The sequence below is a fragment of the Nerophis ophidion genome, linkage group LG14, assembly GCF_033978795.1.
Source record: "Nerophis ophidion isolate RoL-2023_Sa linkage group LG14, RoL_Noph_v1.0, whole genome shotgun sequence".
In the NCBI taxonomy this organism is placed as follows: Eukaryota; Metazoa; Chordata; class Actinopteri; order Syngnathiformes; family Syngnathidae; genus Nerophis; species Nerophis ophidion.
This window is the reverse complement of record NC_084624.1, coordinates 12267485-12282484: the sequence shown is the minus strand read 5'-3', so window position 1 is coordinate 12282484 and position 15000 is coordinate 12267485. Positions and strand designations below refer to the sequence as shown.

The following is a 15000-nucleotide window of genomic DNA, read 5'->3' as shown; positions in this document are numbered from 1 at the left end:
ACATCGGTTTCGGTGTATATATCGGAATCTGTAATCAAGAGTTGGACAAAATCGGGATATCGGATATCTGCAAAAAAAGCCATTATCGGACAGCTCTCATATTAAGCAAAAGAAAGCATCCAATATAATCAATTTAAGTAAAAATAAATAAGTATAATTTAATTCATCCACAGCTCAGCTACATGAAATAAAAAAAACATGAGAAATTGTAAATGGTGACCATATAGAGACATGAACAAAAAAATTAATGTTGTCCAGTAAAAAAAAATAAATTGTATTTCTATTTCACAAAGTGCATGAATTTTGTTTTAACATGCCTCAAAACAGCAGCTTGGAATTTGGGACATGCTCTTCCTGAGAGAGCATGAGGAGGTGGGGTTGGGGGCGGCGGGGTTGGCGTGGGGGGTAGGGGATTGTACCGTCCCGGAAGAGTTAGTGCTGCAAGTGCTTCTGGGTATTTGTTCTGTTGTGTTTATGTTGTGTTATGGTGAGGATGTTCTCCCGAAATGTGTTTTGTCATTCTTGTTTGGTGTGGGTTCACAGTGTGGCGCATATTTATAACAGTGTTAAAGTTGTTTATACGGCCACCCGTCAGTGTGACCTGTATGGCTGTTGACCAAGTATGCATTGTATTCATTGTGTGTGTGTGTGTGTGTGTGTGTGTGTGTGTGTGTGTGTGTGTGTGTGTGTGTGTGTGTGTGAAAAGCCGTAGATATTATGTGATTGGGCCGGCACGTAAAGACAGTGCCTTAAGGTTTATTGGCGCTCTGTGCATCTCCCTACATCCATGTACCACTCCATACAGCGGAGTATTAAAAAGTCATAAATTTTACGTTTTGAAACCGATACCGATAATTTCCGATATCACATTTTAAAGTATTTATTGGCCAATATTATCGGCATTTCGATATTATCGGACATTTCTAGTTTCAAATTAAATAATGTATTTCATTGTCAAACCTGTGTAAACTAGCCACGTCTCCACTTAATACGTTTAATTGCAATACCGTCGACTAGGCCGCGTGCATTTCTGTATCAGCAGTAAGACTGGAAGCAAAAAAATCCTCCTTCACGTGCCAAAACATCACAATGTTTTAGTATGACTGAGGACGCGTTTACTGCATACATGCTGAACATTTGTTGATTGGACCGATCCCTGTTTTTCTGGCCTCGACATGCTTCCTTTCAGATCCAGACACGCTTTCTTTGAGTTGTCTCAGAAGCAGTGATTACCGTCTTCTAGAACGTGTCACTAATCTTTCCCATGAGCTGAATCTGAAAAGTCTGGGCTTTGATGTGCAGGACCTCCCACCAGGCGCTACTTTCCTGAATCACCTTTTGACAGTGATTACAGCTCAGGGAGACGTCTTGGATACATCACTACTAAAGGGTGATAGTGTTCCTCGCTCTCACAGATCTGCCTGACTAGAACTACGACTGTCATTCCAAAGCACCTGCATGTACTAGGACGTCTAAAGTGTCCTCCCACAATACGCTGTTTTAGTTAACATTTCATCCTAACGCCGCTTAAAGGTCTACTGAAATGAGATTTTTTTATTTAAACGGGAATAGCATTTCCGTTCTATGTGTCATACTTGATCATTCCGCAATTTTGCCATAATTTTGCTGAAAGGATTTAGTAGAGAACATCGATGATAAAGTTCGCAACTTTTGGTCGCTAATAAAAAAGCCTTGCCTGTACCGATAGTAGCAGACGATGTGCGCGTGACTTCACGGGTTGTGGAGCTCCTCTCATCTTCACATTGTTTACAATCATGGCCACCAGCAGCGAGAGGGATTCGGACAGAGAAAGCGAAGATGTCCCCATTAATTTGAGCGAAGATGAAAGATTCGTGGATGAGGATAGTGAGCGTGAAGGACTCGAAATAAGAAAAAAAAAAAGACAGGGCAGTGGGAGCGATTCAGATGTTATTAGACACATTTACTAGGATAACTCTGGATCCCCTATCTGCTTATTGTGGTACTAGTGTTTTAGTGAGATTATATAGTCGTACCTGAAAGTCAGAGGGGTGTGGTGACCGCCAGTGTCTCTGAGGGAAGCCACGAAGGAGGCAAGAGAGTTGCAGCTGGCTCTTTGACAGCTGCAGGAGGAACGACACAAGCTCCGCTCATGTTTACGGTAATAGCCGACTTATTACCACAATTTTCTCACCGAAACCTGCCAGTTGACATGTGGTAGGGAACCATGTTCGCTTGACCGCTCTGTTCCATCGTAAAGCTTCTTCACCTTCGGGAATGTAAACAAGGAAACACCAGCTGTGTTTGTGTTGCTAAAGGCAGCTGGAATACAACGCTTCCCACCTACATCTTTCTTCTTTGACGCCTCCGTTATTAATTGAACAAATTGCAAAAGATTCAGCAACACAGATGTCCAGAATACTGTGTAATTATGTGATTAAAGCAGACTATTTATAGCTGTGATCTGTACTGGAAGAAAATGTCCGCTACCACCGGTGACGTCACGCGCACGCGTCATCATTCCGCAACGTTTTCAACAGGATACTTCGCGGGAATTTTAAAATTGCAATTTAGTAAACCAAAAAGGCCGTATTGGCATGTGTTGGAATGTTAAGACTTCATCATTGATATATAAACTATCAGACTGCGTGGTCAGTAGGAGTGGCTTTCAGTAGGCCTTTAAAACACCTCGTACTCACCTGACCTGCCAGAGAATCAGAAGACTCAGCTGGAGGGATCAGTGTGGCCAACTTGGCAACCATGTCGCTATACCGCACATCGATACTTCTTTAGATACCGTATTTTCCGGACCATAGGGCGGGCCGGATTATAAGGCGCACTGCCGATGAACATGTTTATTTTCCTACAAAAAGTGCACCGGATGATAGGGCGCACTCAAGGCAGGGTTTCCCCTCAGCGCTTTGTTGCTAAGGCGGCCGCCTTAGCAATGACATCATGCACAAAAGTGCACTCATAGCTTGTTTTAAAATGTCTCTGACAATCTTGCACTTTCTGTTTTGAAATGACATGAATGTTTGTGCCACTGCTAAATAACTGTTTAATAAATACAGTTTTGGTCAATTGACTTAGTTGTGATTTCCCTCTCTGCATGAAAGTTTAAAATGAGCATATAATAATGCAGTATGAAGAAGAATGTTTTAATGCAGACACATAGAATCATCATACTGCTGTGATTATATGCATCAAGTGTTCATTCAAGGCTGAGGTAAAATATCGCAATATATATCGTGCATCATGACATGGCCTAAAAATATCGAGATATTAAAAAAAGGCAGTATCGCCCAGCCCTAATGGCAGAAGATGAAATCACCTATATCACCTGGAAGATTAAATGTCACTTACTGTAACGCGAAATCTTAAAAAAAAAAGTTACCTTGTGGTGGCTCGTCACAAGTAAATGAATATATGGCACACACCGGTGTTTGGACTTCAGTAAACCCTAACTGTTCTCTCTGGCACTCATCGAGGGTGGATGCTCCCCTTTCCTCTCCCTTATCTCTCCTGCTTGCTTCTTTGTTTTGTCTTGTCTTAACTTTCTTGTTGCCTCTTTTTGCACTGCTCTCCAAATCCAAACATTAGAACTATTTAACTGGCCTCAACAAAATTGACAAGATCTTGGGTTCGGGGGAACCTGCTGTGTGTCCAGCAACAACCGCTTCGTCACGACAACGGACTCTTGGGAGAAAAAGGAGTGCCGGGTGCCTGGCGACCCTTTTCTGTCGAGGACGTGAAGATATCCACCTATTTGGAATTATGACAACAGGACATCTGCTGATTGGAGTAAGCGTTGCTGTGGTTTGTCGACAAATTGGAAGTTGCTGGCAGTCTTCAAAGTACCCCAAAGCTGACACAAATGATTGGAGGATGCGGGAAGAACCGTGGATTACATCGGACTGTCTACCCCGCAGTTTTTCAGGACCAGTCATAGACAATTTTAGAGTGAAAAGCAAATTTTTTTTTCACTCGCATACGTATCTTTTTAACTTGGATTGTTTCCCTGGCTTCAAGACTCTCCCAAAGATCACTGCAAGCGAAGACTCAACAAACTCCCTTTTTTGTCTCTCATGGACACACACCTGTTGTTGTGAACTTTGGACTAGCGACGGCAAATACATTAAGGCTGCGGAACAGATACACACTACGGGCTTATACACACACACACATCCACAAAAAAAATATACGCCACACATACACCACCCCGTCCCCCAATCCAACGCCCTCGACACAAATCCCATAGGGGTGATGAGTGGATGGTCATGGCCGGAGAGCTGCGACCTACCACCATGACCTTGAACTACCTTCCCTCTGTTGCTAGATATCTCGAGATGTATGTTGTAATATGTATATGTGCTTTGCTATGGAGGTTTTTTCCCACTCCGAACTGGGCCCCCTTAGGAGCCCAGTCTGGATTGTATTTTTTCACTCATCCTTCCCCAGCGTTTACCTTTTTCCCATCTTTTACGGGGGGCCTTAAGGCGACCCATCAGCGTTCTTGTTCTGTAACCCTGTACACTGTTCGTTTGTCTAATCTTGAACAGGTTTGTGCTGAAAACAAAGTTTCGTTGAACTTGTGCAATGACAATAAAGACCTACCTAAGTAAACATTAGAACTATTTAACTGGCCTCAACAAACTTGACAAGATCTTGGGTTTGGGGGAACCTGCTGTCGTGACGAAGCGGTTGTTGCTGGACACACGACGGACTCTTGGGAGATGGAGGGCCGCGTGCTTGGCGACCCTTTTCTGTCGACGATGTGAAGATATCCACCTATTCGGAATCATGACAACAGGAATATTGCTGATTGGAGTAAGCGTTGCTCGGGTTTGTCGACAAATTGGAAGTTGCTGGCAGTCTTCAAAGTACCCCAAAGCTGCCACAAATGATTGGAGGATGCTGGAAGAACTGTGGATTACATCGGACTGTCTACCCCGCAGTTTTTCAGGACCAGTCATAGACAATTTTAGAGTGAAAAGCAAATTTTATTTTCACTCGCATACAAATCATTCTAACTTGGATTGTTTCCCTGGCTTTGAGACTCTCCCGAAGGACGGTGTGGTGAAGACACAACAAACTCCCTTCTTGTCTCTCATGGACACACCTGTTGTTGTTGAGGCCGCGGAACAGAGACACACTGCGGGCTTACACACGCACTCACATCCACAAAAAAAATATACGCCACACATACACCACCCCCCCCACCCACCCCCGTTCCCAGTCCAACAACCTCGACACAAATCCCGTAGAGGTGATGAATGGATGGTCAGCGCCTGAGAGCTGCGACCTACCACCATGACCTAGAACTACCTTCCCTCTGTTGCTAGATATCTCGAGATGTATGTTGTAATATGTATATGTGCTTTGCTATGGAGGTTTTTTCCCACTCCAGACTGGGCCCCCTTAGGAGCCCAGTCTAGATTGTATTTTTTTTACTCATCCTTCCTTCCCCAGCGTTTACCTTTTTCCCATCTTTTATGGGGCGCCATACACTATTTATTTTTAGGGCTATATAAGTACATTGATTGATTGATTGATTGATTATTTGTCCAATCTTGAACAGGTTTGTGCTGAAAACCAAGTTTTGTTGTACTTGTGCAATGACAATAAAGACCTATCCTATCCTTTCCTATCCTGTCATAGTTACTACGATCATCACCAATCTTTTAGCTTGATCGCAAATAACCATTTTTTTTGTTTTGTTTCGCCAGCTCCCAGTCCCACCACGGCAGTCCACTACCTGGCCACCAAATGTGTGGACACAGTCAAACACCGCCAGGAAACCAAGTGGTTCATGCCTTGGGGTCCCAACCAATGCGACAAGATTCGGACCTTTGATGAAGCCATGGCCAAGAGGATTGAGGCCAACAACATTGTGTTCGCTGTCCACATTCCTCTCCCTAACAAGGAGATGAGTCCCTGGTTTCAGTTCATGCTGGTCATCTTGCAGTTTGACATCGCCTTCAAGATGTACAACCAGATAGGTGAGAGACACAGCTCCTTTCAATACCATGACATCCAGAGTCTGTTGGCTTCTGGAATGACAATATTAGCCTTAATTCAGTTTTTTTTTTGGCTTCACAATCTCTAAGCCAATATTTGCAGTGGCTCAATGAGGCTGAGCTGGTCTTTGAAAACATCACATCCTTTGTCACTTCCCATCCTATACATCAGGGGTGTCAAACTCAAATACAGTGGGCCAAAATTAAAAACTTAACAAAGCCGCGGGCCAAGGTTGAACAAATTACCTTTTAATAGGGACCCAAACAAGTTTTGCATTGAATATTGAACAAGCAGGGCTTATATAACTTTAGTGACATGCAGAATCGAGTTTCAAATAATAACAATGAAAAAATATCAATGGCATATCAAAAACAATTTAAATAAACATTGAATGCCTCTTTTCTATTTGCGGCCTTCTGAGGTAAATATCAAAATAAACTTTTTTCCACAGGCTAATAATACATTTGAAAATAAATTAAGAATAATGAATGAATCAAACATTCAAGCCTTGAAGTAGCAAGAGAAAGTGCATGAATAAAATGTTAATTATTGCTCAGTTTGCTACACTGATTTGCTTTAACACTGAATGTGGAACAAGCAACGCTTATATAACTTAATAGTGCAAAATCAACGTTCAAAAAACAAATGATAGAACATCAATGGCATAATAAATACAATTTAAATAAAAAATGTAATGCCTCTTTTCTTTTTGCAGCCTTCTAAAGTAAATATCAACATTAACTTTTTCCACAGGCTAATACATTTGAAAATTAAATAATGAGGTGGGCGGGGTTGGTGGTAGCAGGGGTGTGTATTGTAGCTTCCTGGAATAGTTAGTGCTGCAAGGGGTTCTGAGTATTTGTTCTGTTGTGGTACTGTGCGGATGTTTTCCCCAAATGTGTTTGTCATTGTTGTTTGGTGTGGATTCACAGTGTGGCGCATATTTGTAACAGTGTTAAAGTTGTTTATACGGCCACCCTCAGTGTGACCTGTATGGCTGTTGACCAAGTATGCCTTGCATTCACTTAGGTGTGCTTACGAGCCGCTCACATTATGTATCTGGGTCGGCACGCTGTTTGTAAGGAGGAAAAGCGGACTTGACGCCCCCAATATTGTTGTCAGAGTGGAAAGCGGGAGAAATTCGGGAGAATGGTTGTCCCGGGAGATTTTCGGGAGGGGCACTGAACTTCGGGAGTCTCCCGGGGAAAATCGGGAGGGTTGGCATGTATGAGTATTAGCAGTGAATGCGGTGTTATAGCGGCACCACCGCTGTATAATACCGGCGGGCCAGCTTTGTTAATTTGACGTTGCCTCAAGGGCCAAATGAAATTACACGGCGGACCAAATTTGGCCCGCGGACCATAGTTTGACACCCATGCTATACATGATAAATTGCAAAGCAAAGCCATACATCTCCTGAAAAATAAACACACAATGTTTTATATAACCTCACTTCTGTGCTCGGTCCATCACGGTGAGTGCTGGAGGAACCCACCGGAATGTGTTTTTCAGGAGACTGGATTCCCTTTATGATCTGTGGCTTGTTATCTAGTAACATACACCTTAGGGCAGGGGTCAGGAACCTTTTTGGCTAAGAGAGCCATACAAGCCAAATATTTTAAAAAGTATTTCCGTGAGAGCCATATAATATTTTTTTTAAGACTGAATACAACTAAATGCGTGCATTTTTACGCAAGACCAACCTTTTTAGAGTATAATAAGTCTCTTATTCTTTTTAATAACATTGTATTCTGAAATTAACCAACAAAAAATAAAATAATTCTAACCATTAATGCGACTTCTTGAACACGTGCGGTAGAAACCGGATGAATGCATTAAAATGCATGAGAATGTTTTATGTTTAGAACGTTATTTCTGACACTGTGATTACTTATCGTGTTAAGCAATGTCAGCTAAGATTTATCTGAGAGCCAGATGCAGTCATCAAAAAGCCACATCTGGCTCTAGAGCCATAGGTTCCCTACCCCTGCCTTAGGGGGTTTGTAGATGGGCTTGGGACACGATTGACAGGTGTAAAGACACAGGTAAGGTAATGCGAACCTGTTTTCAGAGCGTTTTACACCCCGAAGCAATGAAAGGCCTCTGTCTATTCTTATTACCCAGGTCAGATCTGGCATGCTTACCACATGAGTCACACTAAACTAAAGGCATGTTTACCCAAGAACAATTTGGTTAAAATTAATATCTCGATATTTTTAAGCCATGTCACGATACACCATATATATCTCGATATTTTGCCTTAGCCTTGAATGAACACTTGATGCATATAATCACAGCAGTATGATGATTCTATGTGTCTACATTTAAACATTCTTCTTCATACTGCATTAACGTATGCTCATTTTAAACTTTCATGCAGAAAGGGAAATCACAACTAAGTCCACGTACACCGCCTTCCGCCCGAATGCAGCTGAGATAGGCTCCAGCACCCCCTACACAACTAAGTCGATTTACCAAAACTATATTTATTAAACAGTTACTAAGCAGTGGCACAAACATTCATGTCATTTCAAAACAAAGTGCAAGGATGTCAGAGACATTTTAAAACAAGCTATGAGTGCACTTTTGTGCATGATGTCACTAAGATGACACAACACAGAAACACTAAATTAAAGTGCACTTTTTGTACAGAACGCCACTACAATAGTTTAAAACAAATAAAATGCACTTTTGTGCATTATGTCACACAAGATATTTCAATAAGTGTCAAATAAAAATGAGCTGCATTATAGGAAATCAAATAGTGTTTGTCCTTCGCTATGTGGGAGGTTCCTTCGGACGTCATCTCCTTCTGTTGTTGACTATTTTTTTCATACGGTGTTGATGTGGAAATAGTTGCTTCGGCATTTTGTTGGTGTGGCACCGAACAAAGAGGTTGACATGCGGAGTTTCAAGCACTCTTCAATCTCTAGCGCAGTGGTTCTCAACCTTTTTTCAGTGATGTACCCCCTGTGAGCATTTTTTTTGATTCAAGTACCCCCTAATCAGAGCATAGCTATTTTGGTTGAAAAAAAGAGATAAAGAAGTAAAATACAGCACTATGTCATCAGTTTCTGATTTATTAAATTGTATAACAGTGCAAAATATTGCTCATTTGTAGTGGTCTTTCTTGAACTATTTGGAAAAAAAGATATACAAATAACTAAAAACTTGTTGAAAAATAAACAAGTGATTCAATTATAAATAAAGATTTCTACACATAGAAGTAATCATCAACTTAAAGTGCCCTCTTTGGGGATTGTAATAGAGATCCATCTGGATTCATGAACTTAATTCTAAACATTTCTTCACAAAAAAAAGAAATCTTTAACATCAATATTTAGGGAACATGTCCACAAAAAATCTAGCTGTCAACACTGAATATTGCATTGTTGCATTTCTTTTCACAGTTTAAGAACTTACATTCATATTTTGTTGAAGTATTATTCAATAACTCAATTTATAAAGGATTTTTGAATTGTTGCTATTTTTAGAATATTTTAAAAATAATCTTATGTACCCCTTGGCATACCTTCAAGTACCCCCATTTGAGAACCACTGCTTTAGCGGTTGACTTTTCAAATGGTGCTACATTAGCAGTGCTGCTACTTTTTGTAGCAACGCTTTTGCCGCATAATTGTTCAACAGCTTCCCACTTGAAACAAAACCACCGCCAGACGATGGACCCTGTGCTGTTTTTCTTGGGAATTCATTCTTCCTTTATTTGTTACCAGATTCACACCTTCTCTATCTCGTATTACCACCCGCACCACACTGTTTACATCACAGCTAACGTTACCCTGTCGCTACCTGTCTGCTCCGCGGGAGCGTGCAACGTTGCATATGTGACGTATGTAAAAAGGTGCACTTGTTTTAAGTCTCCGTGAGAAGGAGAGACAAGAAAGAGTGGGAAACTCATGCAGTGTGATGCCTGCAGCTAAAAGCAACTGTGTGAGAACGTATACTCGAATATAACGATATAGTCATTTTCTATATCGCACAGAGACAAATCTGCGATATATCGAGAATGTTGATATATCGCCCAGCCCTAACTGGAGGTTTAGTTTCTTTGCAATTTATGAAAAGTACCATCTATGTTAGTGCTGTCTAAGTGGTGGCCTGCCAGCTCAGTTAAAAAACTTGTAAGAGAATTCATTTTATCAGCAGATTCCTAAAAGCACTAGAGTCCTGTCCTATAGAGCAGTGGTTCTCAAATGCGGGTATGTGTACCCCTGGGGGTACTTGAAAGTATGCCAAGTGGTACGTGAGATTTTTTTAAAACTATTCTAAAAATAGCAACAATTCAAAAATCCTTTTTAAATATATTTATTGAATAATACTTCAACAAAATATGAATGTAAGTTCATAAACTGTGAAAAAAATACAACAATGCAATATTCAGTGTTGACAGCTAGATTTTTTTGTGGACATGTTCCATTAATATTGATGTTAAAGATTTATTTTTTTGTGAAGAAATGTTTAGAATGAAGTTCATGAATCCAGATCGATCTCTATTACAATCCCCAAAGAGGGCTCTTTAAGTTGATGATTACTTCTATGTGTAGAAATCTTTATTTATAATTGAATCTCTTGTTTATTTTTCAACAAATTTTTAGATATTTTTATCTTTTTTTCCAGATAGTTCACGAAAGACCACTACAAATGAGCAATATTTTGCACTAATATACAATTTCATAAATCAGAAACTGATGACTTAGTGCTGTATTTTACTTCTTTATCTGTTTATTTCAACCTAAAATGCCTTGCTCTGATTAGGGGGTTCTTGAATTTAAAAAAATTTCACACGGTGTACATCACTGAAAAAAGGTTGAGAACCGCTGTTATAGAGGATCTTTGACTAGCTTTTTAGTAGTAGGTCCTTAAAAACAGCAGAGCTATTTATTTTCCGAATTTAGTAACACCAACAAAATCAGTATTAGACAAAAATCAAATATCCACTGCAGAGGATGCTGGTTCTGAGGAATACACAAAATAAGAAATATAGAGAAGTCCGGTCTCTGCATTCGCTCCTTAGCTTTCTGGAAGTATGGCCCACAAAACAATTAAGCTGAATAGCCGTGATCTACGGACTGCAATGTTGTCGAGGCAAGCTCTGTAATTTCTGCGTGTGTTCCTGTGTTTGTAAAATACACTCGCCAGGGATGATGTTCATTCTGTGTTGTTGGCAACAAATAGAACAATAAAATTGTCGTCCTGCAAGGCAAAACTTTTGTCTTTTCCACAAGTTAAGTCAAGTCAGATGCCTGCCTGTGGGTATTGATTAACGGCAAATCTGGAGACATTCCGCGGTGCAGCTGTTACGCATCTGGAATGGCATGATGTGGGATGTATACAGAGTACTGGTATTTTTTGGTACCGGTTGATAATTAATTTGGGCCATGAGGACCGTAAAGGTTGTGGACTAACCACACTGCTATCTGTACCATAATAATACTTGTATGTTGAACATGCCGACGATCCATCAAGCGGTTCCACTTCATAGCTTACTCGAGTCGTACTAAAAACATTTTGACAGATTTTTGAGTGCCGTTTGTAATGTTCTATATTTTCAATGGAACACTTAACGTTTTGGTGTGGTTTACTGACATCATATTGCACGTGCCTCACAATACAAAGGTCCTGAGTTGTCCTGAGTTCAATCCCGGGCTCGGGATCTTTCTGTGTAGAGTTTGCATGTTCTCCCCGTGACTGCGTGGGTCCCCTCCGGGTACTCCCCGCCCTCCATGAGTCACCGCTGCCTTGCGGGCAGGTCTTGGTTGACCAAAGGCTAGGGGATGGACTACCCCGACAGAAAACCCCAGGCCACCCTTGGGCAAGGTGTAGCACCTGGTAGCCTCCCTCCTCAGGGTTACGAAGTGTTTACCGCTGCCTTGTGGTTAAGGTCTTGGTTGACCGAAGGCTAAGGGAGCAAACCCCGAAGACAAATCACGGCTTCTGGGCGAGGCTGGACATCTTGGCAGTTCCAATCACGTTACTGTCACAAGATCTGTGGTGGACCATGCCAGTCAGAGCATAGCGACATACTCTACACAAGAGCAGAGATAGACAAACCTATCATCTGGTCAGTCGCTGCAACGAGTCATGGAATCAGTCTGTCTTGGCCTGGCCTTTGCCCCTGAGAAACCTCGATTCGCCAAGTTTGTGCTGTTAGTCCCGCAAAAGCTTGCAGTACTTGAAACCTCTTGCAAGCAGTTTTTTTAAAAACATTTTGTCAGATTTTTGAGTGCCGTGTGTAATGTTCCATATTTTCAATAAAACACTTAACGTTTTGGTGTGGTTTACCGCCATCATGTTGCACGTGCCTCACAATACGAAGGTCCTGAGTTGTCCTGAGTTCAACCCCGGGCTCGGGATCTTTCTGTGTAGAGTTTGCATGTTCTCCCCGTGACTGCGTGGGTCCCCTCCGGGTACTCGGGCTTCCTCCCACCGCCAAAGACATGCACCTGGGGAAAGGTTGATTGGTAACACGAAATTGGCCCTAGTGTGTGAATGTGAGTGTGAATGTTGTCTGTTTATCTGTGTTGGCCCTGCGATGAGGTGGCAACTTGTCCAGGGTGTACACCACCTTCCGCCCGAATGCAGCGGAGATAGGCTGCAGCTACCCAAGGGACAAGCGGTAGGAAATGGATGGATGGATGGACATACAGTTTCTCTTATGTAGGACTGCCATCTACTGGTCACACTTATCATTACATCATGTCCCAAATAGAATATAGAATAGAATTAACTTTATTGTCATTATATTTGCATATAACGAGATTAAAGACTCCAACTTAAGGTGCGGTATTGGGAACAAATATGGGGTGAAATAAATGACATAAGAGGTAAAAAGGAATAACTAACAATTGAAATAAACAGACTACTATCCAATAAAAATAATAAGCAATCCTGTAGAATATACAAAACATTATAGAAGTACAAAATGCAAAATACTGTACAATATACAGAACAAGACAAGAGTACCGAAGTAATAAATAACAATCAGTGTCGGACGTATTGCACTCGAAGGGTGGTATTGCACAGTAGGGGATTAGGGCATGATATTGTATAGGGGTGAATTATTAATATTTTAAGTTAGAGTTCAACATGGTGACAGCTTTGGGAAAGAAGCTGTCTCTGAGCCTGTTTGTTCTGGCTCTGATGCACCTGTAGCGCCTGCCTGATGGTAGCAAGTCGAAGAGGTGGAAGCCAGGGTGTGTGCTGTCCTTGGTAATGTTTTTTGCTCTGTTGAGGCAACGGGAGTTGTGTAAATCCTTCAGGGAGGGCAGGGGGACAGCCGATGATTTTTTGTGCAGACTTTATGACCCTCTGAATCGCCTGTTTGTCTGCTTTAGTGCAGCTGGCGTACCACGCTGTTATGCAGTACGTCAGCAGGTTCTCGACAGCCGAGCGATAGAAAGTCACCATCGCTGCCTCTCCAGTCTGTTCTTCCTCAGCAAATAAAAGTGCTTCGAGCATTACATTAGGCGCACCGGGTTATAAGGCGCACTGTTGATTTTTGATAAAATGAAAGCATTTAGTTGTTTTAGTCATTTCAAAATAGTTCCAATTACTGTATTTTTCGGATTATAAATCGCTCCAGAGTATATGTCGCACCGGCCGAAAATGCATAATAAAGAAGGAAAAAATATATATATATATACGTCGCACTGGAGTATAAGTCACATTTTTGGGGGAAATGTATTTGATAAAATCCAACACCAAGAATAGACATTTGAAAGGCAATTTAAAATAAATAAAGAATAGTGAACAACAGGCTGAATAAGTGTACGTTATATGACTCATAAATAACCAACTGAGAAGGTGTCTGCTATGTTAACCTAACATATTATGCTAAGAGTCATTCAAATAACTATAACATATAGAACATGCTATACCTTTACCTAACAATCTGTCACTCCTAATCGATAAATCCGATAAAATCTTCTTCCTTGATGTCGCTTCTAAATAACTCTGCCAACTCCAACGGTATGCGCCGCTTCATCTTGTCGTTTTCTGCTGCATATTTCACTACATCCAGCTTGTAACCTGCAGTACATGATTTCCCTTTCGGTGCCATTTTTGTTCAGCCCTTCTCAGTTTTTATAAGTTACCGCCAACGATGAAATGATGCATTCTAATCGCTACGGCAGTAGCATTTAGCAGTTAGCATGCCATGACCCACAATGCACTTCTGCCATGACCCTCCCCCGCCGAATTCTTATTGTTCGACGTGTATATGACGATTGCTGACATTTTCTTCGTCTCTTCCGCGAATTAGATAAATAATATTATTTGATATTTTACGGTAATGTTTTAATAATTTCACACAAAAGTCGCTGCGGAGTATATGTCGCACCCCCGGCCAAACTACGAAAAAAACTGCGACTTATCGTCCGAAAAATACGGTAGTCCGTTATTCAGCGAATTGTTCTATTTTCTATTATTGATTTAAAATTGCTCTTGTTATACTATACAAAAAATGTTATACTCTATCCATCCATCCATCCATCCATCATCTTCCGCTTATCCGAGGTCGGGTCGCGGGGGCAGCAGCCTAAGCAGGGAAGCCCAGACTTCCCTATCTCCAGCCACTTCGTCCAGCTCTTCCCGGGGGATCCCGAGGCGTTCCCAGGCCAGCCGGGAGACATAGTCTTCCCAACGTGTCCTGGGTCTTCCCCGTGGCCTCCTACCAGCTGGACGTGCCCTAAACACCTCCCTAGGGAGGCGTTCGGGTGGCATCCTGACCAGATGCCCGAACCACCTCATCTGGCTCCTCTCGATGTGAAGGAGCAGCGGCTTTACTTTGAGTTCCTCCCGGATGGCAGAGCTCCTCACCCTATCTCTAAGGGAGAGCCCCGCCACCCGGCGGAGGAAACTCATTTCGGCCGCTTGTACCCGTGATCTTATCCTTTCGGTCATGACCCAAACCTCATGACCATAGGTGAGGATGGGAACGTAGATCGACCGGTAAATTGAGAGCTTTGCCTACCGGCTCAGCTC

The 15000-nt window shown here is 41.8% G+C and overlaps 1 protein-coding gene across 1 annotated transcript in view; it reads left to right on the top strand.

The window, feature by feature from the left end:
- The window catches only part of wls (Wnt ligand secretion mediator), an 81594-nt gene that overhangs the window by 12693 nt on the left and 53901 nt on the right, over positions 1-15000 (top strand). The window contains exon 2 of the mRNA XM_061919850.1: positions 5706-5978. Coding sequence (XP_061775834.1) covers positions 5706-5978 — 273 coding nt within the window. The remainder of the gene's footprint in view (positions 1-5705; positions 5979-15000) is intronic.